General features: G+C 45.2%; 1 protein-coding gene across 1 annotated transcript in view; it reads right to left on the minus strand.

Annotated features, from left to right (window-relative positions):
• The window catches only part of WDFY4 (WDFY family member 4), a 298,615-nt gene that overhangs the window by 145,518 nt on the left and 125,651 nt on the right, over nt 1–27,446 (minus strand). Inside the window, exons 29-39 of the mRNA XM_025396309.1 lie at nt 25,258–25,463; nt 24,287–24,456; nt 21,919–22,044; nt 18,270–18,434; nt 15,239–15,442; nt 14,499–14,613; nt 13,142–13,299; nt 8,759–8,997; nt 6,748–6,866; nt 4,755–4,940; nt 2,926–3,062 (exon numbers count right to left, since the gene is read on the minus strand). Coding sequence (XP_025252094.1) covers nt 2,926–3,062; nt 4,755–4,940; nt 6,748–6,866; nt 8,759–8,997; nt 13,142–13,299; nt 14,499–14,613; nt 15,239–15,442; nt 18,270–18,434; nt 21,919–22,044; nt 24,287–24,456; nt 25,258–25,463 — 1,825 coding nt within the window. The remainder of the gene's footprint in view (nt 1–2,925; nt 3,063–4,754; nt 4,941–6,747; nt 6,867–8,758; nt 8,998–13,141; nt 13,300–14,498; nt 14,614–15,238; nt 15,443–18,269; nt 18,435–21,918; nt 22,045–24,286; nt 24,457–25,257; nt 25,464–27,446) is intronic.

Here is a 27,446-nt window from a genome sequence, read left to right on the forward strand (position 1 = left end):
TGAGTGTCCAGATCAAAGACAGAAACATAATCTGTTGCAAAATTTCTGCTCTTCTTGAGTTGCTGAAAGTAGTTCTTCCTGGTGCTAAACGGTGAGGGAGACATTCCCCATGGCTGCCTGGAAGCTGGCGTGGCTCCGGGTGAATCCCTCTACTTCAGTGCAGTCACACTGACCTTTGCTGCCCAGCACACCAATACCTCAGTGCCATTGCCCAACTGTCCTCTCTGTCTGACCCTCTTTCCCAGAGCATCTCAAAGCTCATGTTATTCATAAATTCTCTCCTCTGCTCCAACGCATCCTTGCCAAAGATGGCTTTGCTGACCTTCTCCATCTAAACAGCCCAGCCTATCTCTTGCCACCCTCCCTGCCTTACCCTGCATGGTTTTTCCTCATTGCCATTAGTTCTCCCAATATTTACAAATGTATTTGCTTATTGTCTATCTTTACTCCTTAGAATGCAGCTCCTTGAGAGAAGAGAATATGTCAGTTTTGTTCTCTGCTGTAACCTCAATGTTGAGAGCAGGGTGCAGAGTAAGTGCTCAATAAATATTTGTTGAATGAACAAATGAATAAGACCTCAATGCATGTAGAAGACAAAATCTTCAACAGCCTGCCCTCACCCAAGACAGAGCTGGCTTTGGATATTCTTTCTCCCAGATCTCTCAATGTGAGCCAAGAGCAAACTGTTAAAAGCCACTTGGGACACCTATGTGGCCCCAAACGTGGCGGTCTACTCAGGCTTCTTTCATATGAGCTGTTGCTCAACGCATGTCCCCAGGACTTGGAGGCAGCTGACCTGTGTCAATGACAGTGACTAGAGGGGAAGGGAGAGGGGCACTGGCAAGAGGCAGCATCAATAGGTGTGAGGTGATGAGATGAATACCCATGCCCAGCACCCTAACATCTCTTCCCTAGCTCCCAGCCAGGCTGCCCTGACCTCCTGGGGACACTGGTCAAGGAAGAGAAGCTCCAGGATGAAGCCAAGGAAAGAGGGGCTGGGCCCCTTCTGTCTCAAGTGACATTGGTCAGGAGCAGGTACCTGGGCACAAGTGGGAGTGCTCCAAGTTTTAGGGCTTGGTACGCATATCACCTATAGGATGATCTTGACCTTGGCAGAGAGAGTTAGAAGGCCAAATGGAATTTGTAAACAGTCTCCTATTTCTAAAGCATTTACAGCTTCCCAGGGCTCCACATGCTCTACTATAAACAGAGCATATTCCCAGTTGTAAGTTCAGGAATGAAAGCTCTGAGAGGTTCCATAAATTCCCTAAGGTCCTCCTCAGCAGCACAAAGATGGGATCCCATCTTCTCTGACATTTAATGGCTGAAAAGTCCTTAACTTTCTTTTTTTTTTTTTTTTCAGGTTCAGCTTCCACATCTTTATCAACAAGTCTATAATACCTGTCTGATGCAGCTATTATAAAATCTGAGTGAGTTACTCACACATTAATGTATTCAATCAGTGAGTCTATCAATGAACTTACCAAACAGTGCCTTTAACAAGTCAATTTCCTTAGAATACAGCCTGAATAAGACATGTGCTTTGCCCTTAGTTCTTAGCATCAGGTAGCTGGTCAGCCAGCCATTCATTTCTGGACTTCCCTTCTATATCTGGACTCTTTCCAGGCCCTGAAGCCTATGATTCCCAAAGGCTGGAAAAAGAAAGCCCTTTTCCTCATCTGCCTGGGCACTTACAGGCAGTTACAGATTATGAGCTGGTGGGATTTGGGCTCCACCTCATTTCCCAAAGTTCATGGGCCAAGAGCTGGGATTATGTTAATGTGTCTGTCAGCTGTCTACTTTAACTTCCCGGGGAACTTTCCTGGGTTCCCACAGTTATTTATCCCACTGGGGAGTTAAATAAACTGCTCAAAGTCTCCTGACCCTACAGCCATGTTTAGCAACAACCACAGTCCACCTCTGAAGAAGTCAGTGCCCCTGGCATTATAATATATCACTGGTATTAGAATATATCACAGATCATGCATTTCTAAAAGAGCCTCAGCAACAATTCCAGTGCCACATGTTCCTGCAGAACCTCATCACTCCCCCATGAGAAGATGGAGTCTATTTCCCTTCCCTTGGACTTGGGCAGAATTTTTTGCCCATCTTGTTGGAGGTGACACTGCATAGCTCCTGAAGCTAGGTCATAAAAGGTAATGCAGTTTCTGCCTGGTGAGCTCTCTCTCTCCATTATCCTTTGAAACCCTGCTACCATGCTGTAAGGAAGCCCAGTTCACATGAGGAGGCCATGTGTAGGTGTTCCAGCCAATAGCCCCTGTTAAGATCTCAGACTAAAGCCAGCAGCAACCACCAGATATATGAGTAACTCAGCCTTCCAATGATCCCAGCTGAGGCCCCAGACACTGTGGGGCAGAGATAACCTGTTCCCCTACCCACTGTACTCCAAATACCTTACAACAATGTTCCTGATCTCACACACACACACATAAACACACACACACACACACACACACACACACACACACACACCTTGTTGGAGCCAATGAGTTTTAGGAAGACTTGTTTTGTAGTTTTGAGAAATTGATCAGAAAACCCGAACAGGTCTGCCCCACACAGTAAAGAGGGCCCACCCAACACAGTCAAAGTGGCCCATCCCTGTGTCTCCTGGCAATGAAGTGAATGTTTCTGTTCACCTCTGCTGGGCTCACACCCCTAGCTGCTGCTGAGTGGTGGGCTAGTGCCCTCTGAATATGTCTGACTCCAGTTGAGAATGGGAACAAGGAGCCAGCCTAATACAGCCTAAACCTGGCCTCAACTGGGGAGCTACATGCATACCCTCAAATGCTCACAAGGACATGGAGTTAGATCATGTCTAGTAACAGGCAGCGGAGAAGAAATACGACTCGTGGGGTTTGAAGCAAATGCCTGATACTTTTCTAAGGAAAAGGGGTCTGGGCTCACCTCTGTCTTGCACTCAGGGTCCTTGGCCTGCCGCCCGGGCATCAGCTTCATGGCTGAGTACAGGCTTCCGCTCCACAAAGTGACTTTGCTGTGGTGTGCAACATTTGAACGACTTGCCAGTGACTTCTTCTCAGATGCTGAGGGCAGGGAAGCAAAGAATGTCAGAGGTGAAGTGAGAGCACACACTATTTTTCATAGCTAGCTTGGCTTTCAAAGGGCCAACCAGGGGCATGAGCCCCCTGTGGTTGCCTCCAAAAACAGAAACAACCCAGGTTACAAGCTCACACTGCCGTCTTCTGACTTTCCTTTGGCTAAGAAACACTGTGGGCCTTGAGGTCACCAGACTTAGCCTAAACTCCTAGCTCCACAGCTTGTTGACCCACAGTGAGATGTTGAGCAGGTTAACTAAAGTTGCTGAGCCTCAGTTTTCTCATCCTGTGAAACCGGGATAACAATATCTAAACTAATTGAGGCATCATGAAAATTATATAAGATATGTGTTTAAAGACCCTGGAACATGGAAAGTGTTCAATATAGGATTGTTAGCAAAAAGAGAGTCATTTGTAAGCTTTACAGTTTTACTACTTTATTCCACTGTATGTGCATGGATATGTATATCCTATTTTATTTTACTCTTCTCTGAAATAGAATCTGACCATTTTGACTTTAAAAGTACATGAAAGTAGATAGGTACTGCTGTTGTTTGAATGTGTGTTCCCTCCATAATTCATGTTGAAATGTAATCCCAATTGTGGTGGTACTAAGAAGTGGGACCTTTTGGGAGGTAATTAAAATATGAGGGTTCTACCCTCATGAATGAATTAGTGTCTTATAAAAGGGCTGAAGGGGACCATCCCAGGCCATTTTTGCCCTTCTGTCTGTTCCAACATGGGAGGACACAGCATTTCTCCCTTCCAGAGGATACAGCAACAAGGTACCATCTTAGAAGCAGATGCCAGACATAGCCCTCTGCAGACATCAGATCTACTGGCACCTTGATCTTGAACTTCCCAGCCTCCAGAACTGAGCAAATAATTTTCTATTATTTGTAAATCACTCAGTCTGTGGTATTTTGTTATGGCAGCATAAATGGACAAAACCAGGTATGTATGTACACATCTGCCAGGACTAATTTAGAAAGCCAATTAGAAGGAGATTCTGGACCACTGGACAGTCTGGGACAATACACATGGAAATAACTAACTCCTGAATCACTGCAAATTTTGTGATTCTGGAAGATGTACAAGTATAGGAAGTGTAAGTTGAAAACAGTGATCACCTTGAAAACAAAATTAAAACTTCATTCTTGCAGCTGCATTGACTAATATGCAAAAATGTTGTTTATTAGTACCAAATATTAATATGGTAAAAATGTTGAGGTCACTAACAGAATGCAAGAGACATTAATATTTTGGGGATGAAAACTTTCACTTCATGAAGTGACAGGACATGAGGAACCTAAGCTCAAGGTAATTGCATGACTTAGTGAAAGGTTTCAAAGCTGGTAGGTGGATATCAGAGTAGGACATAGAACCTCAAGTTCCTGAGCCCAGGCCACAGCCTCCACATGGGCCTCTTCCTCTAAGAAATTGCTGGAATCTTCTTGCTTGGTTGGCCTCTCTGGCCTTGCTTTCACCTAAGGTGCCATGTGATATTCATTCTTTGTAAGGAAAGATACATAAGATTTCAATGATAGAAATCCTATCCACTTAAGGGATGAGACAGAGGGTCTAGGTGGAAAAGGCTCTGGGCCCTGAGTAGAACCTTGGGGGAATTTGGCTCTGTGAGACCCAGGAGTTCCCATTCCCTTGGGCCAAGTGGATAGAGACCTAAGTAATGCTGCCAGGCCTTGAGCATCGTCTCCTCCCAGAGCGGTGTGACCTCTTCAATCTTCACTTCCCTCTCTCCAGATTTCACAGATAGATCAATCTTGAAGGCATCCTCCAGGGTCTGCTGCCTCTGTGCCACCAGCTGCTGCCAGAGAGTCTGCACTGTCTTCTGGATGTTGTGTTGGACTAGCAGAGAGAGCACATGGCACACTCAGGATGGCCTCAGTGACCTCCCAGAGAGGGCTGGAAGATGGTGTGTCATGAGTGGTTTTACCCACACCCTTCTCTCTTAAGGTCTTGAACATCACCCCAGCTTTGCAAGCTTCAGCCAGAAGCAATCAGTATGGAGAGCCACAAGCCTGACAACAACGCTACCAACACCCATGTAAGCTGGCCTTCCTCTACCTCCACCTGCCTGTCACCAATTTCTGCCTGCCTCACATGTCTAGGACTGGGAAATATCATTTATGAGTTCAGAGACCCCCACTCCCCACCCTGTAATTCTGTTGGATACCAGAGGAACACCTTGTGTGAGCTCTAGGTAGTCAAATAGCTCCACTCAAACAGCTCCTTCCAACCTTCCCTTACATGTTGACCACTCAGGGGAATGGACACCAAGCTCAAGGCTATCCTGTGGCTCAGAGCTCAGGAAACAACCAGTCCTCTTTCCTGGACCTTGCTTCTCACTACCCACCCATTTCAGTCCCCTGAAATTCTTCAGGTATAAGCAGATCTAACAAGCCAACTGTGTCTGCTGTGCCCCACATCTGTAATACCCTGAACCACGCCTAGATTTCTTCTGATCTTGGACCAATGAGCCCCTGGAGACTGTTTCTCTCACCCTAAGGGAATGGACAGTGCCCAGCCCAGCTCTACCAGCCAAGTCCCAAAGTGTGTACATCCATGTTGTAATCAACACCATGTGAAATAAACTTTAAAGTCACGAGATTTTTGAGCTTGGCAGCTACCTGACAGAACACAGAGGCCCTGTGTGTACAATCTTTTATTTTTGAGATGAAGTTTCACTCTTGTTGCCTAGGCTGGAGTACAGTGGCATGATCTTGGCTCACTGCAACCTCCGCCTCCCAGGTTCAAGTGATTCTTCTGCCTCAGCCTCCCGCGTAGTTGGGATTGCAGGTGCCCACCACTATGCCCAGCTAATATTTTTGTATTTTTAGTAGTGACAAGGTTTCAGCATGTTGGCCAGGCTGGCTTGAACTCCTGACCTTAGGTAATCCACCTGCCTTGGCCTCCCACAGTGCTGGGGTACATAAGCCACTGCACCTGGTTGTGTGTACAATCTTGTATCACAACATATCACCAGGTAAGTGGAACAGTCTGCAAACCAGACTGGCAGAAGGAGTGGCAGAGCTTCTGCTTCCTGGACCAAGGGAGAGCATAATCTCTCAAACACATAGAACGGGCTGCTAGAAAAATAACTGCTAATCCCTTTAACTTGATTTGAGATTAGTAAATTCAAGAATAAACTCTATTAAGCGAAAAGTCTTATAGATAGTAATGGGTTTATTTAATCCCTTCTCATTTACTAGGGAATGAAGCTGAGCAGCAACTAGGTAATGACTTGAACTAAATTAGGTGAGATGGGCATGACAGTTTTAATTTACAGTAGAGTATCCTGGGATTAAGCTTCTAGTCAAACCAAGTCCCACAGAGCTTTCTCTTCACCTATCCATCCATTCATTCCTTTCCATTTCATTTCTAATATACAAAGACCAATCCAGTATTACTTTCTACCAGCTTGCCTTGCTATATACTAATACATGATTACTCTGGGAATTCGTAAGTCTTCTGGCTTTTTGAAAATGTCCTTAATAGTATCTGCTTTCTTATTTTGGGAAGGACAAACTGAAGAATGCAACCCTAGCAGGTACCACTATCCAGTCACCACCCCTCTCTCTCTCTCTCTCTCTCTCTCTCACACACACACACACACACACACACACACACACACACAATGACAAATAAAATGTACCATCACTCAAACTTGGCAAATCTTCTTTTTTTTCTTTCACATCTTCATTTGGGGAAAGGAAGACTTGATGATAAGTAGACATTCTAGGCTTGGGCTCCAATCCAAATCCTTCTGGGTAACTAGTGGATAAGAGATTTTTCACTAAATTCCCATAAACTCCAGTTTCCTTGAGACCATTCCATTGCTCTTTATTACAAATAATCATCCTCCAATAATTACCTATATCAATATGGAAAAAAACTTGTCTAATCAAATTAAAGCAAATGCTTTATAAGAAATTCCACAGCAGATATTTTAGAGTGGCATTCTGAATAATAGGAGAAACACCTTCTCCTTATGAGAAATCTTGTGACATCCCACCTGTACTGCCAGCAGGCCCCCTCTGCCTGCTCCTGGTTCCCCACCATCAGAACTAGTCATTTCTTTCAGTGCATTCCCAAAGCATTAAACCCTGCCTTTGTTTGGCATTGATTTCATCCTGCCTGGAGTGGGGCCAGGGTTGGCTTCATGGGCGTGCAACCTGTGCAATTACACAGGGCCCTGCACTAAGAAGAACCCTTTTTGGGGCTCTGCTGTCATCATCTTGAAATTTTGGGTATTTTTGGACACAGGCCTCGCATTTTAATTTTGCTGGAGGCCTCACATATGATGTAGCCAGTTCTAAGTGGGGACACAGTGGTTTATACATTAGGTTTCCCATGAACCATGTGCTCTGGGGGTCCCCATTGTGTTAATGTCCATGTGGCCATTATGACACAAACCAAATAGACACTCAGTAAATGTTCATGGATTGAACTGAAAATGACAAACATGGAAAGGAAAATAACCTGACATATGAGAATGCCCATTTTTGAAATTTCTAGAATAAAGTCAATCTTGCTAAACAGAGGGAACTAAGGAAGGTATCATCTCAAGCACATAATTCAGTTGTCATTCTGCTCCTCTTTACCTATGCTTCCAGGATGGATGAGGCCTAACTCCTGAAACAGGAAGAAAAAAAAGAAAAAGAAAAAGAAAGAAAAAGAAAAACCTCCCCAAATTAAACCACATACTGAAAATGGATTATTTTCTTTCATTCAAACACAAGTGCCTCCTCTGGGCTAGGAGGGTTCCCCAAGGCTTCCCAGAGAGTTTTATGAGAAGTCAATGCTAGTGCTTTGTACTGTTCAGTGGTCAGCACTACAGGACATGGAGGACTGTTTTTTTTTTAAGTGATAAAACATAATTTTTGTTAGGATGACTATAATGAAGGAAAAGGACAAGAGTGAAGTGTGACATCCCATAGTCCTCTCTCCCTCTAGTCATAAGACATCATATTCACAAGACATCATATTCACAGGCAGCAGGATGCTGAGATGCTGGAGAATGTGGTTCATGCACGCTGACACAGAGAGAGAGAGAGAGAGATGGGAAGTATGTTCACTTTCCGTCTCTCTCTCTGTGTCAGTGTGCATGAACTACATTCAGTTTTGGAAATCTGATGTATTTCCAAACTTAGGCTTCAAGAAAAGGACTTAAATAAGTTTAATTTAATAGCTTTTTAACTAGCATTTTTATGGATGTCATTTTGTGTCATATATTGTATGCATATGTAATTTTTTTCCTGAAAGCAAAATTATTCCTGCATTGCGCAATACATTATATTTTTGCATTCTAAGATTGTAATTATCAAATGATAATGTTTCTAGAATCTGGCTACATCATAAAATCAATGTGTACATCTAATGTTGGCATTTTCTGCCTCAAAAATTAAATCAATGAGGTACCTTACAATCTTAGAATTGTAGAAATAGGGTAAATTATTATTTCATGATGATTCTAGCTGCTGTCACATGGACAAGTTTGGGGATTACTTACCATGTTATCAAACATTTCACAAAATATGGAAGACCAGATAAACAAAAGGATGATATCATTTATACAGACCTCAGTCCTCAATCAAGTTTCCCTCCAAATCTCTCCTTTCTGCATGGACCACCAGCAGGCAAGGAAACAAGTGGGCAGCTCTTACCTTCTCTCATTGAGTAGCAAAAGGCAATGCATGAGACACAGGAGGAAGCTGACGTTGGAATTGTAGGTGGCAAAGACAACATCCCAGTGCTCCTGCAGAAAGCCCAGGATGCTGAGAAGGCTGAGGCATTCAGAGAGGGACTGCTGGGGCTTGGATAGGCAATAAAGAATGACTTTATTTAAACTGCTGTATAAAGTGCTGAGGACAGTGTCCCTTTGAGAAGAGGCAGTCTCAATGACCTGTGTCATTAAAAAAAAAAACACACACATACACATACTTGTGAGTGCTTTGCAATTTTAGTTACAGATCCAGTTTACCACAAAAATAATATAATCAAAAAGTGACATGGCTTATTGCCCAAAGTAATTTATAGATTCAATGCTATTCCCATTCAGCTACCATTGATATGCTTCACAGAATTAGAAGAAACGATTTTAAAATTCATATGGAGCCAAAAAAGAGCTCATATAGCCAAGACAATCCAAAGCAAAAAGAACAAAGCTGGAGGCCTCACGCTACCTGACTTCAAAGTATACTACAAGGCTGCAGTAACCAAACAGTGTACTGTTTTTGTACAGAACTGGTACAAAAACAGACACATAGACCAATAGAACAGAATAGAGAACTCAGAAACAAGACCACATGTCTACAACCATCTGATCTTTGACAAACCTGACAAAAACAAGCAATGGGGAAAGAATTCCCTATTTAATAAATGGTGCTGGGAGAACTGGCTAGACATATGCAGAAAATTGAAACTGGACCCCTTCCTTATACCTTACATGAAAATTAACTCAAGATGGATTAAAGACTTAAATGTAAAACCCAAAACTATAAAACTTCTAGAAGAAAATCTAGGCAACACCATTCAGGACATAGGCACGGGCAAAGATTTCATGACGAAGTCAAAAGCAGTTGCAACAAAAGCAAAAATTCACAATGAGATCTAGTTAAACTAAAGAGCTTCTGCACAATAAAATAAACTATCATCAGAGCAAACAGGCAATCTATAGAGTGGGAGAAAATTTTTGCAATCTATCCATATGTCAAAGGTCTAATATACAGAATCTACAAGGAAATTAACAATTTTATAAGAAAAAAACAAACAACCCCATTAATAAATGGGCAAAGGACATGAACAGACACTTCTCCAAAGAAGACATTCTTGTGGCCAAAAAATACATGAAAAAAAAATGCAACATCACTCATCATTAGAGAAATGCAAATCAAAACCACAATGGGATACTATCTCATGCCAGTCAGAATGGCAATTATTAAAAAGTCAAGAAACAACAGATGGGGTGAAGTTGCACAGCAATAGGAACACTTTTACGCTGTTGGGAACGTAAATTTGTTCAACCATCATGGAAGGCAGTGTGGTGACTCCTTAAAGATCTAGAACTAGAAACACCATTTGACCCAGCAATCCCATTACTGGTATATATCCAAAGGAATATAAATTATTATGCTACAAAGATACATGCACACGTATGTTCCTTGCAGCACTATTCACAATAGCAAAGACATGGAATCAACCCAAATATCCATCAATGATAGACTGGATAAAGAAAATATGGTACATATATACCATGGGATACTATGAGCCATAAAAATGAATGAGCTCATGTCCTTAGAAGGGACATGGATGGAGATGGAAGCCATTATCCTCAGCAAACTAACACAAGAACAAAAAACTAAATACCACATGTTCTTACTTGCAAGTGTGAGCTGAACAATGAGAACACATGGACACAGGGAGAGGAACAACACACACTGGGGCCTGTCAGTGGGTGGGGTGGGGAGAGGGAGAGCATTAGGAAAAATAGCTAATTCATGCTGGGCTTAATACCTAGGTGATGGGTTGATAGGTGCAGCAAACCACCATAGCACACATTTACCTATGTAACAAACCTGCACATTCTGCAATGTACCCTGGAACTTGAAATAAAAATAAAAGTGACATGGCTGGGTATGGTGGCTCACATCTGTACTGCTAGTACTTTAGGAGGCCAAGATAAGAAGATCTCTTGAGAACAGGTGTTCAAGACCAGCCCGGGCAGCAACATAGTAAGACCCTATCTTTCCAAAAAGTTAAAAAAAAAATTTATCCAGGCAAGGTAGTACATGTCTATAGTCCTAGCTACTCAGGAGGCTGAGAGGGGAGGATTGCTTGAGCCCAGGATTTCGAGGCTGAGGAGAACTAGGATCCTGCCACTGCACTCCGACCTGGATGACAGGGCAGGACCTTGTCTCTTAAAAAAAAAAAAATGACACGACCTGAAATTCAAATAGGACTAGTTTCTTCTACTTTCAGGTGTTTATTTAAGGAAATGATCAATCAAGGCTATGCAGAATTTGGGTGAAAAGTTGTGTTAAAAAAGGTTGAAAGTTTGTTGTAGTCATATTACAGAAAATAGATTTGGTGACCCAAGATTTCTGAAACACTGGTAACAAGATTGACATTCAATGTATGAGAACATGCTATTAGTAGTATCTAATTTAAAAAATAGTCATGTGTCATTATTAATAGTTATCATAGAATTCTTACAGTATTCCAGGTATTATGCTAAGCATTTTGCATAGATTTGCACATACTGCCTGTTTGTCATAAAAACACCATAGATGCTAAGTTACCCCACTGTAGGGATAAGAAGCTAAGGGTCAGAGAGGCTGGGTGGTTCAGCAAGGGTCAAACATACACTGGACACTTGAGCCATGCTCTTAACCATCATATCATCTACTGGAGATGGAGTCCAGAAGATTTTAGTTCAAAAGAAACTTAGAGGGAGAAGCAGAAGACCCTGATTTGTAGCCTTAGCATGGACTAGTCCATACATCTCCAAACATTTGTTTGGCTTCCATGAAAAGAACTTATAATACAAAGAGTATGCACAAAGTTTTTCAGTCCAATAGAAAATGAATTTGTTATAGGCTACTCCCTTAGAATTTCACGGGTAACGCAATGTTTCTACTCATGAAGTGAAGGTCTGTGTAAACCTGTTGGGGTTTGGGATTCATTTCTTTATCATGGTCCTCTCCTGCTCCTCAGATGGGTCTCGAACTGAGGTTAAGAGGGGCAGACATCACAGACAGCCAGCAGGAGAGGAGGCCGGTGGATATGTGGGGAGCTGAGCCCTCGGGCCCGGTCCCCCTGAAGGCACCATGGCCCCCACTGGCACCTATGTTTGGAATACTAGCTGGGAGTCCATGCTTTAGCCATAGGGAGCTCAGCAACTTCTTTCCATTTACAACACAACTTGCCAGGAATCTGATTTTAACCCTCACAGAGCTGACAAGGGCAGGGCTATTTCTCCTCTCTTGGAGTTGTTCCTTAAGAAGCCTTTGAATTCAAGTCTTTCCAGGTTTACCTGGACCTGCTCATCAGACAAGTGAAGATGACTCTAGAAACTGTGCAGAGGCCCAGTCCTGGGGTCTGTGGGTGACTCTGCAGTCAGAAGGGTGCTGGGAGCCAATTTCACTCTCTATGAGATGTGAAGAGGAAGGAGAGTAGTCTTCCTAGTTCTGCTGCAGAGAGCATACCCAGGACTGCTGGCAGGAGCTGCTGGGGGTAGATCCCAGCTTGATAAGAGAAAGTTCTTTCTAAGAATCACAGACGTCCCCCTGGGTGGGACAACCTGAACTTTAGTGGGTTCCCCATCACAGGGAGGGTTTGAGCAAAGGTTGTATGGAGGCTTGTCAGGAAGTCTCCAGCTTGTAATGGGGCTGAAATCTTAAAAAAATGGTCTCTTTTGATGCTAGAATTTTGAGATTGTACAATTCTCTCTGTGTGTATATGCATGCACATACACACACCTACATTCAATAGTGGCCCTATAGGCATGCATTTGTACAGGTAGGTATGTAGTTATACCCGTTTATCTGGAAAAAAAAAAACGGGGGGCACAGGCAAGAATAAAAAGACAAGGTTAAAATAGATGCCTGTCTCCACGGCAGGAAGGCACAAATACAACAGACAGAGTTAGTACTAAGGAAGAAAATAAAATAGGTCTTGCGGAGACAAAGGCCTTTGTGGCTCTTTCTTAGTTGAGGAGGAATAACAACAATTAAGGTTGAACCAACAATCCCAATACAAATGCAAAGGGAAGGAAGCAGGTTTTAGGAGTTTACAGAGCTCAGGTGCAAGTGCAGGGAGCTGAGGCTTCCAATCCCTGGGACTGGGCTCAGGTGGCCTGAGGTAAGAACCCTGCAGGACTTGCAGTAGTCTCCAGGTACTACCTGGGCCTAAAGGGCCTCCCACTTCCTCCCAGCTGGCTCAGATTCTACTCCAGGGAGGGAGGGCAGATCCAGTGGGACCAACTGGACAACAGCCAGAAGCACATCATTCAGATCCACATGGACACCTGGTCAGTGAACAGCTCTTACCACCATGATGTGCTCCAGGATGAAGAGGAGGATATGCCTGGGGTCTGCTGAGAACATCCCGCTGTACAGCTTCTCCACCAGCTTCTGGGTGAAGCAGGAGATGTTGGCAAGTGAAGGGGCAGCAGCAGCTTCTGCACTTGGCTGAGGCTCTTTGCTGTCTGTGGAGTGAGGGGACAGGTGGAGGTGAGAGTCTAAATGGACTTCTCTCCATGACAGTCTCCAAGCCCCTTGTGGTGACCAACTGCATCTTATTTACCTCCGTTTACCCCATGGCTCCAAAGATGGAGTCTTGTACTGAGGAGGTGCCCAACACACACACATTTAATCAAAGTGAACAGATCTTGAGTAATCTGGTCAGTGACATAAACTAAGTGGTGAGAAAGCAAGCAAGGGGAAGCATTTCTTCCTGTGGCTTTTTGGAGGAGGACGGGGAAGAATGTGCTGCCTGAGACAAATGAGCAGGCATCATGATGACCAGGGGCCCTGCTGCTACACTGGGCAGAGGATAAAGCCATACTGTCAATGTCCGTTTATGCTCACCAACACAGCAGGCACTGTGCTCAGCCATGTGTGTGATGATCTTAGCTAACCCCTAGCACAACCCTGTGAGTTCACCACGACTGTCGTCCTCACTCACGGGTCAAGACACCTCACTAGAGTCGCATGACTGTCCAGTGGCAGAGCCAAGTCCAGAACTGGGGTTGCCAAAACCACAATTCACCACCCTGCTACTCTCCTGCATTCCAGTCTCTCCATGAGAAAGATCATGAAGTCAGGGCTTCTGAGTGGGAGGCAAGGAGAAGTCCAGGGGAGAACTCATGTTCCTAGGGATTCCTGTGGCTTGGGAACCACAGAAAAGGCTTTTGTTTAGGCTTGTCGAAAAGGTATAGCTGTCCTGGAACCAAGTTTTTTAAATGAAACTTCAATTTTAAGCTCTGAAGGGGCATGGCAGCGTCTTCATCCAGGTTCATTGTTTAAGAAACATCAACTGTGCTCCTATCCTGTACCCAGGCAGGATGCTGAGCACAGAAGGTTAAATTCCGGTATCTTGGCTTCCATTATGGGAAGAGGCTGCATTTCTACTGAGGCTATAGGAGAGCCAATTTTTGCTCAGAGGACAAGAGGGCTTTCTGTCTGTAAGTGGCATGGACAAGGGTGTCATGGAAAGTAGCAAGTACCCCTCCACTGCGCCCCAAGGCAGGAGCCAGGGAGTTATTGTTGATGATGCCTGGAGGGACTGATGCCAGGGGGAGGCAGCATCCCACAGCTAGGGTCAGCTCCCGGCCAGCATGCTGGTTTCCCCTCCGCTGTCAGCAGCCTCATGTCATGAATGGGGAGGACCAGTTGCCCCACTCACCTCTGAGCATCGCTGCGTCACTTCTACTTGTCATGTGGAATATTTCCATAGCAGAAAGCAGGATCTTGGACTGGAAGTCTCGCTTCTGTTGGCTGGTGGTGTGGTCTGGAGAAGCCTGGAAGCACAGCCCGGGACTGAGACAACAACCACAGGGCCATCGTGTCCACCCAGTGCCCACCGCCTCCCTAGCCTGGCTGGGGCATTTAGGCCACATCTGCCACCAGTGTGGGCTGCTTACAATTGCCCCTTCTCTGGGGGACCACCCTCTGTGACCAGGCTGCCTCGTCCAGGAAGCAACGCCCATTTCCGAGGGTAAGGAGGCAAGTCGGGGGAGCCCATAGCCCATGGCTACCTGTCAGGTGCTGCAGGTGGGGCCAGCCCTGAGAGGCAGAGAGCAACCCCAGAACCCCCGTTGGGCCAGGCTCCAGCTGGGACCACCTCTGGGCTAGCTTCACCTCCTGCCCCTCTGTCTCTCTCCCCGCTTCTCCTGAGAACACCCCCTCCAACCCACTGGCCAATAACTCACTTACACAAAACTTCCACCTCTGGCTCTGCTTCTAGGGACCCTGCGCTCACTCCTCTATCACCTGTTGCTCTTTTGGAGCCCATGGTTCACAGATTCCCCTTCACTCGCTGTGGCCCCCAGGCCCTCTGTCTCCCTGGGTGCATCCTGCCCTTGCAGTGCCTGTATCCCAGCAGCCTCCACAGCACAGAGCCCAACGTCACCTTTTCCAACCCACCTCCAAGAGCACCTCCAGGGGCAGCCACTGCTTGGGGCTGGGTGCTTCAAGCAGAAGCTCCCTCAAGAGGAGCTGCGTGAACTCCCTTAGCTGCCTCCGGGCGGGATGTGTCTCGGTGGGAGCCTGGAGACTCTCCACTGTGCTGTCGCCTTCAGCTGCAGCCTCAGGACTGCTGGTGTTCCGGGTGGACTCAGTCCCAGCCCCCTCAAAGACAAGAGAACCCCAACATGAGTGGCCTGCCCTGCCTCAAGCTCTTTCCTACCAACCTGTGCCATGTGCATGGCACGATTATTGTCATGCCCAGTGACATGTATGGAAATTGAGGCTCTGCACAGGAAAGCGATTTGCCCAGGGTCCAGCTGCTCATAAGGTGGCCTGCTGCAGTTTGAGAACATGAGATGCCAAGTGTTGTGCAAACAAGCTAAACCATAGAGTCAGAGAGGCCTGCAGTGTTCATGATGAACTCCGGAATGTGCCAGGAGCAAGCTGCTTCACATCTCCAAGCCACAGCTCCCCATCGGTTAAATAGAGACAATAAAAACCATCTGACACCGGATCTGGGAGAATGGCATGAGAGAATAACGAACGTGGCAATGCCCAGCCCCTGGTAGACAGTCAGAGAGAGTCAGTGCCCATCTTGTGATGGGGAGCTCACCTCTACTTCCTGCCCAGTCTCTGCTGATGCCCACAGACAGGATCCCCAGGCAAGAACGGTGGAGAAGTGGGACTACAAAGAGTTCTTTCCTCTAATTCCTGAAGTGCTTTGGCATCCACTCCTTTGTTTTATATTTATAAAATGTTGGGAGATCAGTAAGACAGGGGTCATTACCCCAGATACGTCCAGGAGGACACAAAGATGCTGGAGGCCGAATGACACGCCCAAGGACACGCGGCCAGGGACTCCTGACTCCCAGCCCATGAACTTCTCCTGCGCATTCATCTGTTAGCACCTCCCTTTGCTCATTCATAAAATTAATGCGGCCATTCTTAATTAAGCCATAAAATGAATTTAATGGCACCTAGGGAGGTAGTGACTGCATTAATTAGCTCCGTGCAGCCTTGATTGGAAAGATGCCATATAAATTCACAGCAAATCCAAGCCTTTGGCCACCAGCCTTCTGCATGAAGAGGGTCTGGTATGTTTTCTAGACAACAAAAGCCTTGGCAGAGCTGACTTGGAGCTGCAAAAGGCAAAGATGGCTGGGAGGTGCACCTTGGAATTAGAGCCAGAAGCCCCAAGGCAAAAGCCTGACCTCACCTGCGGTCAGCTGGGGATGTGACTCTGGGCCAGACCCTCCCCTGGGCAGGAACTGCTGACCATGGGGAGCAGGAGCCCTGGGTCAGAGTATGCACCTGGGCTGCTGGCGGGGGCACTCGGCTGGAACCCCAACTCAGCAGATGGCGAGCCTGACCCTTGGGCATGGGGGCTGAGCTGGGTATCTGCATAGAGAATGTTAGGCCTCTGGACCCCTGCAGAAAACCCGCCCAGGGAAGTGTCAAGGGGCAGCCTGTAGGCTCGCCCTTGCTCCCTCCCTGGCCAGGCTGCCTGCACCTCTGGCTGCGGGTCCTATCCCCCTCTCTCCTACAACCAGCGCTGCATTCCTTCACGACTGTTTGCTTTGTTTTTTATCTTACTTTTTAGTAAGTTACTTGATATACACTCATAAAACTATTTCAAAATTATGTTATCTTTTTATGAAACTTCTGGTCTTTATATTTAGTCTTTTTATTAAAACCAATTACTTTTAAAGTTTATTTGGCCATTTAATTTTATTTTAAACTGACTGTAATGAAAAGGACAAGGCTTTAGGGTAAGAGTGAGATTTAAACCCTGGCTCTGTCACTTGTTAATCGCATGATGTTCAGTACATTTCACTCTTCCAGTCAATCTGGGAGATGGGTTTTGTGACCCTCAGTAAGCCTGGAGGAAACTGGTGAGCACTGCTTTGCCTCTCTGAATCTCAGCTTTCCCTCTCAGACACCACCTTCATCAGGTGGCAGTTCAGGTTCTCTAAAGCACCGGTTTCAGGAGATGGAGGCTGTCGCCATGGGTATGCTTCTGGAAAAGGTTAGCTAAGAGAGCATGTTGCTCATTCATTTGGGCATTTAGCAAATGTTTATGGAGCAACCACTCCAGGCCCGGCATTGCACTTGACATGGATTATAAACCCCCCTATGTAGCATTGTTCACCTTTCAAATATGCTCCTTTAGCTACAGTTGGCAACTTGCAGGAAGACACAGTTAGCTTGCTTGCCCTCACTGGGTCTCCACTTCCTAATCCACCAGAGTGGAGATGGTTGTGTGAATTTCTGCCCTTCCTTCTTCCATACCTGACCTTCTTCTTTAGTCCTCACCTGCTTCTCGCCTCTCAGCTCCCAGGAGCTCTTAGCTTACCTGAGTCCCACATGGCCCTGACTCAGCCAACCCTTGACCTGCTGGGCCTAGCTGGAGGCCCCAAACTCACATGTCTTCCCAGAGCTCCTTCTCTAACCACCAGAGCATAAGACTCAAGACTTCATCCTTAAATCAGGCTCTGCCCTCCCCTTGACTTGCCTGGCTCTAAGTTGGGCCTCTGCAAACCCACTGCCTAGAAGGGCACACAAGTCATGGCCCAGGGGACTGCAAGTGGGACGAGGGTCCCGAGAGCAAAAGTTCTTGCAGGATGCCCTCCCAGGACTGCCCTCCCCCATATGGTGCACAGTAGCAGGCTTCCTGGAATGAGATTCACTGTCTCCCCTTGTCAGTGCCTGTGTATGGCACAGAGAATGGACTTTATCTGCCATTAGACTTCTCGTTACTGAGATTCTTAACAGCTCAAAAGAAGTATTGAATCTCAGAGCTGAAAATGACCTCGAGGTGTATCTCACCCAAAAAAGGAAGATTACCCAAGCTGCTTATTCAATGTTCCCCTCAAGTTGCCTTAAAATGTATTTTAATTTTAGGGGGGTGGGGAGGGATTTTGCCCTTTGCCCTTGAAGGATAATGATGCTTACACCTGCTCTCTCTGGGTAGGGCAGCAACATGTCCTACCTTTTGGGCTCCCAGGGGGAAGGTGGCTATGGCCAAGGTCTGGAGGAACTCCGGGGCTCGCCACGCCGAGTCCTGGGGGTAGGTGCGGTGCACGAGGCTGAGGAACTGTAGCACGCTGGTTGGGAACGTCTGTGCCCAGGCGCCATCCTCAGAACCTGCCAGGGGCTGAGGCACACTTGGTGAGAGGTGGTGCAGGGCAGCATGATGGGGGCTGCCTCCCTAACCAGAGGAGCTGAGGTCTAGGGAGAAGACTCCTTCCTGAGACTTTCAACAAGACACATTAAGACTTCAGATCAGCACCAGACACTAACGTTAATTGTGGAAGGGTTTAAAATGTGCAGATGTTGTAAGGGCTTCATACATATGCCTCTTCTCACCCCCGCAACAACCCTCTGAAGTAGGTTCTATGTTTACCTCTAGCCTTTTTCTCTTATCTTTTAAGTTCCTGAGTTTTATTTTTGATACTTGTCTACTGTATTGGGTAGATGATGCTTTCCTGACACAGATCTTGATTGTACCAAATTCACTAAGTAACTTTGTTATTGCTGTATATACATACATGTTATATCCTAGAAGGCTGAGTCTTGTTTTTCACCAAGTCTAAAATTCACATCTTTAATATAGAAATTTAACCTTTTTATGTTTGCTGTTAAGATGTACATGTTTGGTCTTATATCTTTACTTCTCTCAGCATATTACATATTTTCTTTGTTTTAAATGCTTGCATGTGATTCCTTTTGTTTACTTTATTTTGAATAACATTACTTGATTAAATAGGTAACAGATTCCTTATGCTCCATACAGAAAATATACATCTTTTCAGACACTCCTAAATTAATTGCTCATTAGGCCTACAATAAAACCATGAATAAATTTCTCAAAGATGAAAAGTATACAGATCACATGATCTCAGCAGGGCAAAAACATAATTAGAAATAGAGAACAAAAGTTTACAACCCAAAAATCTCCACCACATGGACATTAACAAATGTGAATCAAATAGATCTTGAAAATTGCAGTCACAGAAATTCCAGAACATAACAAAAAATGAAGATGCCAAAATCAAAATCTTAGAAATTGACAGAAATAAAATCAGGAGACTGATAACTGTACCCAAGAGCTGGTTATTTATTTAAGTCCACAAGCCTTCAACTCCTAAGTCACAAGAGAGGCCGAGAAGGAGAGAGCAGGACACAAACTGAGAATACGAAGGGAGAAACAATCACACAGAAAATGACATGAGTTATAGGAGACCATTTGTGCAAATTAAATGAATGGGAAATTATTTTAAAATATCAGTTAACTAAACTAGGTCAAGAAGACATTTAAAAGCCTAAACAAGCCAATAATAATGGGACAAATTTAGGTCCAGGCAATCTCATAGGAACAATTAAAATAAGACAAAAATCATGGATTTAACATCTCGCTGAATACAAAGAAAGAAGTCTTTTTTATATAATATTAGCATAATACTGATGTAAAAACCTGAAAAATATATAACAAAAAGTAAACTGCAGGCTAATATCATTTATAAGGATGCATGAAATCATAAAGAAAATACAAACAGAGGCTAGGAATGGTGGCTCACGCCTGTAATCCCAGCACTTTGGGAGGCTGAGGTGGGTGGATCACGAGGTCAGGAGTTCAAGACCAGCCTGACCAACAGGGTGAAACCTCGTCTGTACTAAAAATACAAAAATTAGCCAGGCGTGGTGGTGGTGCACGCCTGTAATCCCAGCTACTCAGGAGGCTGAGGCAGGAGAATCGTTTGAACCCAGGAGGCAGAGGTTGCAGTGAGCCAAGATAGTGCCACTGCACTCCAGTCAGAGCGACAGCGAGACTCCGTCAAAAAAAAAAAGAAAGAAAAAATACAAACAGAATAAAGACAGAGTGACTAAATGAGGTCTTCACAAGAATGCAAAGAAATCTATTGATGTAATTCATCATAGGAAACTGGCTACAAGAAAAAAAAAGCATAGGATGATCGAATTATGTACTAAAAGGGTATCTAATAATAGCAATAAAAACACTTCTGAGCCTGGCCAACATGATGAAATCCCGTCTCTACAAAAATACAAAAATTAGCTGGGCATGGTGGTTCACGCCTGTGGTCTCCGCTACTCGGGTGGCTGAAGTGGGAGGATCATTTGAGCCTGAGAAGCGGAGGCTACAGTGAGCTGAAATCACACCACTTCACTCCAGCCTGGGCAACAGAGCAACACCCTGTCTCAAAAAAGAAAAAAAAAACTTGTTTCAAAAAGGGCAAAAAGTGGGATCTCTACTTTTTCAGCATAATCCCACACACCCAGAAAAACTGGCAAAAGACATAATCAGGCAATTGACAGCAAAATAGAGAGAGAGGAAAATAAATAAAGATAACTAATAAACATATGAAAAATGGTTCCAACCTCACTAACAATAAATGCAAAAGAACTCAACTATGAAGCCATCATCAGTTTGGCCATGATGTTGAGGCTGTGAGGATGGGGCTGAGCCTTCTGTACAAGATGAGTTAGATATTCACTGGTGGGATGTGTGTGCATAATGACTAATTCAATCTTTCTGAGAAGCACATCCAAAAGAAAATGCATGAAGGCACATTTTGACCTGCTATACCACATCCCAGAATACACACTAAGGAGGTCATCAAGATAGAAAGAAAGATAATTTGTTTAAGCAAGTTCATTACGAACAACACTCTGTAAAACAACATAAATTTCTATTACAAATACAAATGATCTCCATTATTTTTTATTTTATTTGCCTGAGAAGAGGTCCACAAATACTGAGGAAAAAAGGCAAAAGGGTTGCATGTGGTCTCATCCTCTGTGAGGATATGGTTGAATCTTGGAGAAGCGTCTGGAAAGATTCCACCAAATTCACAGTGCTCATTTTTGGGTGGATGTATGTCAGGTGGGTGTTGTTTACTTTCTGTTTTTCCCTTTTGTTTACTTTCTGTTTTTCCCTTTTGTTTAAATGTTAAAGGTAATCATGTATCATTTTACAAAAGCAGTAAGTTTCCCCATACAATTAAGCCTCCAATTGCCTTTGGTGCCTACAGGATGAGGTCAGAATTTTTCCGCCTCTTCTGGAAACCCTTCCTGACCTGGCTCACCATTAATTATTCCTGTTCACAAGTCACATGGCCTCTACCCCATGCCTAAAATAACTCTTCTGCTCACCACCCACCTCTACTGGACCTTGAAGGCTCAAATTAAAAGCTTCTCACTCCAGAAGCCTCTCCATGCCCTGCCTGCAACTGGCGGCCATCTGCCTTCACTAAGTCAGGTCCCTTCCCCAGGTCACTCATGAGCAAGGAGATGGACTCATTGAGAGGAGAGGCCCCTCCTCCTGCTAAGAAATGTTCCCTTTGACTGAAGGCAATAAATCTCCCAGTGAAGAACCCCAATGCTTAAACAAATGATAAACAGGTATCACCTGCAAGAGCACATAAAGCTCAGAGACCTATAGGCTGGGTTTCCAGTTGTGCCCCTGAGTCACCTCTAGGAACCTACCTCACCTCTTCTACAGGATCTAGCTAATTACTGGCATTAGTGGGAAGATGGTAGGAGAAAAGTCAAGGTGACCCTTCCAAACTGGTCTTCCCATCAGAACCTCCTTGGGGCAGCATGTGGGGAATGGGTCTCACCTGGCTCATGGTGGCTTTCAGCATTTCCAGGAGCAGCAAGGCACCTTCTGTGCACAGCCCAGCCTGGAGGACTTCTTCCTGGTGGTGCCTCTGCAGGAGCCACTGAAGCATGGCATCAAGGCTGTCCTGGAAGAGGAGGCAGGGGCTGTAAGCAGACCTACTGCTACTCACCAAGAGAACCAGCTTTGCAGCCAGTTCACATGTTTCCAGGGGGGTCCCCAGTGGGAAAAGCAAAAGAGCACAGTAGCAGCCTAGGTGGTTGATCCATAGGAATAATTTCACCCCACTAGATGGTGCATAAGGGAAAAAGCACCTCTAAGAAAGTGCTGAAGACCTCCTAGAGACTGGCATCTAGTTCAGTTATTTTGGTCTGACATCATAAGTCAACATGCTAATCAACTTTAATTAACTTTTATAAATTAGATTATATAAGATGTATAAAGAATTCAAAGGTTTCAGGGGAAACTTCGGCATGTAGAGGTTTAGAGAGATTCTAAACCTGGGGTTTAGAATCAGGATGGCCTGACTTTGACTTTTTAATAGCTGAGCTCAGGCAAGCTATTGAGCTTCTTGGCAGTTCAGTTTCCTTCTCTGTGAAATGAGAATTACATTAGCTACCCCATGGGATTGTTTAAATATCAAGCAAAATAAAATATGTAAAACATCTATCACAGGTTCCAACACTTAGCAGACATCTGTTTCCTGAGATATGTTAGCGAAATAAAAACTCAGGGTCTCAATGACCTTAGTAAAGCATATTAAAAACTTTATTTTGAAGTGTAATCTACAATGCCATTAGCATATGTCAAGATTTAGATTTGTCAACTATAAAGATATTCAAAAGGAGTATATTTTTTAACCTGCTCTTTGCAAAGCCATGCCCCTCCCATATTTCGATTCAGTTCAGTTCAACTCAACTCGATTAAGACCAAGAAACAGTTTCCAAGTTGGCTATTTGTCAGGTTCCAGAAAGTTGAGTGAAAGGTGGGCCCGCTCTTTAGGGGCTCAGTTTCTAAGAAGGCAGGCACACATTTGTGTTGGTGGCACCCATATAGGGTAAACTACACTGAGGCACAAAGGAGGAAATGGTCTCCTCTCTCTGGGGGTCTAAGTAGGAAGTAGCATCTAAGCTGAGTGCTAAGGGAGGACACTCTCCCCAGGCAGACGATGGTGGGAAAGAGGAGTGAGTAAGGGCAGCAGTGCGGGTGAGCACAGAGCAGCTGGTCTTACTGGAGATGATTTAGGAGAGTCACAGCTGAGGGCAGGTGAATTGCAGCTGGGTTGGAAAGCTACATCAGGCAGTCAGAGATGAGGGAGCTTGGTGCCAGCTATGAAGTCTGACCCTGATGCTGCAGGTGTGAAAGTCACCTGAATTTAGTGCAAGGGAGAAGGTGCATACAGTGAGTACAGAGTCCTCTTTGGAGAAATGTGGCCAAGGAAGGACAGGAAAGTGACCAATAGGCAGCAGTTGGTCAGGAGTGTTATCAAGGGGCAGCCTCTGGTTTTAGGTGGGATGCAGCTGAGCATAATTATGGCTTATGAGGAACGGATTGATAGAAAAGGAAAAACTGAAAATACAAAAGGAAGAAAGGGGGCCGGGTGCGGTGGCTCACACCTGTAATCCCAGCTCTTTGGGAGGCCAAGGTGGGTGGATCACCTGAGGTCAGGAGTTTGAGACCAGCCTGGCCAACTTGGCAAAACTACATCTCTACTAAAAACACAAAAATTTACCAGGCAAGGTGGTGGGTGCCTGTAATCCCAGCTACTTGGGAAGCTGAGGCAAGAGAATCGCTTGAATCCAGAAGGCAGAGGTTGCAGTGAACCGAGATCACACCACTGCGCTTTCCCAAGGTGACACAGTGAGACTCTGTCTCAAAAAACAAAAAAAAAGGAAGGAAGGAAGGAAGGAAGGAAGGGAAACTATGGGGTGAGGTCACCCAAGGAAGAAGCTGAAGGAATCCATGACCAGCCTTGAAAAGTCTCCCTGTCCTAGCAACAGGGGCAAGAAGGTGATGACCTAAGTGGGTGGTTGAGGATCAGGGGCTGGGGTGCTGGGGCAGGGCCACCCCAGCATCATGTCATTCCCCTAGCTGTGCCCAAAAGGAAGGTTTTAAAATAGAACTAATCCAAATCAGAGGCTTGCTGGGAGGAAGGATGGGAGCAGAGGCCGAGGAAGTCAAGGGCCTGGAAGGAGAGCATTTGAAGGGCTGTACAAGGGTGTGGGCTGCTAGGGAGGGAAGCAGGCCAGCACCCCATCTGAGCTGGAAGAAGCAGAGGGAGGTAAGTGCAGAGGGTCTTGGCGACCAGCCTTAGTCATGTGGAATCAGAAAACCAAGTGTGTCACTCCGTGGGTGCTCTGAACACCTACTTTGGGCCCGTCCGTCAGCTCTGTGAGTGGCGTCTGCAAGAAGAAGGTGGACACGATGAGGTAGACCTCTGGAATGTGGACGTGGTGGGCCAGAAAGTCATTCAGGACACGGAACCCAGGAAGCAGGCACGGGCTCTGCTCAGGCAGTAGCGGGTGGCTCTTCAGGTTGTCTATTGATTAGGCAAACGGGGCACAAAAGTCAGCTGAGAACAGCTGCTGGTCAAGGTGGGGCCTGGATACGCAAGGGAACACCTGGCCACCCACCCATCCCATAGAAATGCTGGATGATAAAATATATTCACACACAGATGTGAGCAAGAAAGCGTTCAACAGTAATTCCCTTCCCTGTTCCTGACATGCTCATTCACTCACTCAAAAACATACTTGCTGCCCACCACGTAGGAGGCAACAGGGCAGCTTTGAATTAGGCAACAAGCGTGTAGGGTTTCAACCAAATATACAGAATTCCAGGCACTCATGAAGCTTGCACTGTAGTGACAGGGACAGACATTAAGCAATTAAATACTCAAATACTTATGAATTTTGTTAAGCACTACAGAGAAAAATAATAAGGGCAGAGATCATATAACAGAGGTGCCCAATTCAGGGAGACCCCTCATCTCCCGGAGGAAGTGGCATTTGAACTGAGATCTGAGGATGAATCCACATCAGAAGAATAGGCATCCCCGCAGGAAGAGGAAGTAGAGTATACAGTGCCCAGGAGAACAGGGCTAAGCAGGTGGGAGGAATGAACGCAGCCTCCAGTGTCTGTGCAGTGAGGCTGTGGCGGATCCTGCAAAGGATGTCAGTGGGGCTGGGCTCATTTGGATGTAGGCCTTGGAGTCAGGGCTCAAGGTGATCCTGCTGCACAGAGCTGTGATGGTCTCAAATGAGAAGGGGCCTGTCTTGGTCCTCATACACATCCCAGGACTAGGTGGTGCCCCACTTCCTGGTGACAGCCACATGCTCACCCATTACAATGTCCACGCCCTCAGTGCTGTGTTCTACCCAGGATCCTGCACACAGGCCATCTCTAAACCGTGTGCGGAGGGAGGGGCTTGCCAGAAAGTGCAGCAGCAGCTTCAATGCCAGCACAGTGGTGCTGGCATGCAGGTGGCCCTGGAGAAGCAGCAGGAACCAGTCAGGCCCCAGTTTCAGAAACATCTCTTCCTTTGACCTGGGGGATTAATAAATGCAATCAATGATCTCTCAGTCCATGAGCGAGTGACATGTCCAGAAAATATGAAATGTCCAGCCTTACAAGTCACCAAGGAGAGGCAAGTTAAGGTTAACATCACTTATTATTTATTATATTTAAAAAGAATGGTAAAATGAAATGCTGGCAAGACTGTTGTGCAAGTGAAGCATTTGTCTATTAATGGTTGCAGTGTAAGTTGGCCACAGCATTTTGAAGCAATTGGAAACTGTATTAATACATGTAAAAATGTGCATGCCCCTTAATAGCCCTACATAACTACTATTCATACTTACACAGTAGATGACTAGCCACCCATCTAATTTAATTACCATCAATGTAGTCACATAAAACACATAATGAATATTCATCTCCCTTTTTAGACACACTGGTCAAAATTTACCTAAATGGAATAGTCCAATATTTGTGCATTTTTTATCAGTTTTAGCACAATAAAACCCCATGATTAACTGTCACTTTCAAAAATGATGAGTCTGGAGAATACAGACTTGCTGATGGGAACTGGATGAAACAGGAGGGCAGGGAGATGGGTGGCCAATCCAGCAAAGACAATGGACTCAGCGAAGGACCCAGACTTCTGGGAGCCAGTGAAGGCTCCACCTGTGTTCTCAGCTGACACACTAGGCATAGTGAGAATCTGGCTGGTATCCACTGAAATGAGTACTGGACTAGGAGTGAAGAGAAGAGACTGTCCTCTTTTCTAGCCCTGCCTCTGATGTTTAGCAACTAGATGACTTTGGCAGAGCTCTTGATGTGCTCTGATCATTTTCCTCAGTGATTATGATGATTATGATGGTGATGATGTTGATGGTGGTGGTGGTAATGGTGATTAATGTTGTGGTGATGGTGGTGGCAATGGTGATGATGTTTGATGGTGGTGGTGGTGACAGTGATGATGTTGCTGATGGTGGTGGTGATGTTGATGGTGGTGGTGATGATGTTGATGGTGGTGGTGGTGATAGTGATTAATGTGGTGATGGTGATGATGATGGTGGTGGTGATGATGATGATGATGATAGTGGTAGTGGTAGTGACAGTGATAATGTTGATGATGGTGGTGCTGATGTTGATGGTGGTCGTGGTGACAGTGGTGATGATGATGGTGGTGCTGATGATGGTGGTGATGATGTTGATGGTGGTGATGATGTTGATGGTGGTGGTGGTGATTAATGTTGTGGTGATGATGGTGATGATGGTAGTGGTGATGGTGGTGATGGTGATGATGAAGGAGATGGCCATAATAGCAGTTAGTTTACAGAGAATTTACAGTATTCCAGGCACCGTTCTCAGGATTATCTATATATTAATTCATTTCATCCTCACTATAGTCATCTATTGAAAGTATTAGGTCAATGCAAAAATATTGGTGGTTTTTGGCATTAAAAGTAATGGAAAAAACACAATTACATTTTCACCAACATAATACATTTTTTATTGTCATGCAGATGAGTAGAGAGAGGCATACAGAGCTTAAGTAGCCTCCCCTGGGTCCCTGGGGACAGGGCTAGGATTCGAATCCAGAAGGTATAGACGCCTGACCCCAACTGTTAGGCACTGCACTACATTCCCTTTCAAAAAGATGGAAAAGAAAGAGGCTGGACTATCTCATTTCCAAGGCATCTTCCAGTTCTACTGTGTTTTGATTCTAAGAAAGAAAAGACTTGTAGGCTGGTAAATTATTAAACACTATTTATAAAGCTGCTTTACTGAGGGATAACTCTTTACCCCCAACCCCAGATGCACATACACACTAGGCTGAGCAAGGATCCGGACTGACCTGCTCAGCACTGCATCCTAGGAGCTCAGAACAGTGTCTGGCATGCAGTAGATGTTCAACAAATTAGGTGTCAAATGAATGACTCCAAGGTTGGAGGTAAAGCAGGCAGGCAGTGGGGAGAGTTAATGGAATCAGCTTTATGATTACACATGATTTTAGAAGTTAAT

This window comes from Theropithecus gelada, chromosome 9 (assembly GCF_003255815.1).
Source record: "Theropithecus gelada isolate Dixy chromosome 9, Tgel_1.0, whole genome shotgun sequence".
NCBI lineage: Eukaryota > Metazoa > Chordata > Mammalia > Primates > Cercopithecidae > Theropithecus > Theropithecus gelada.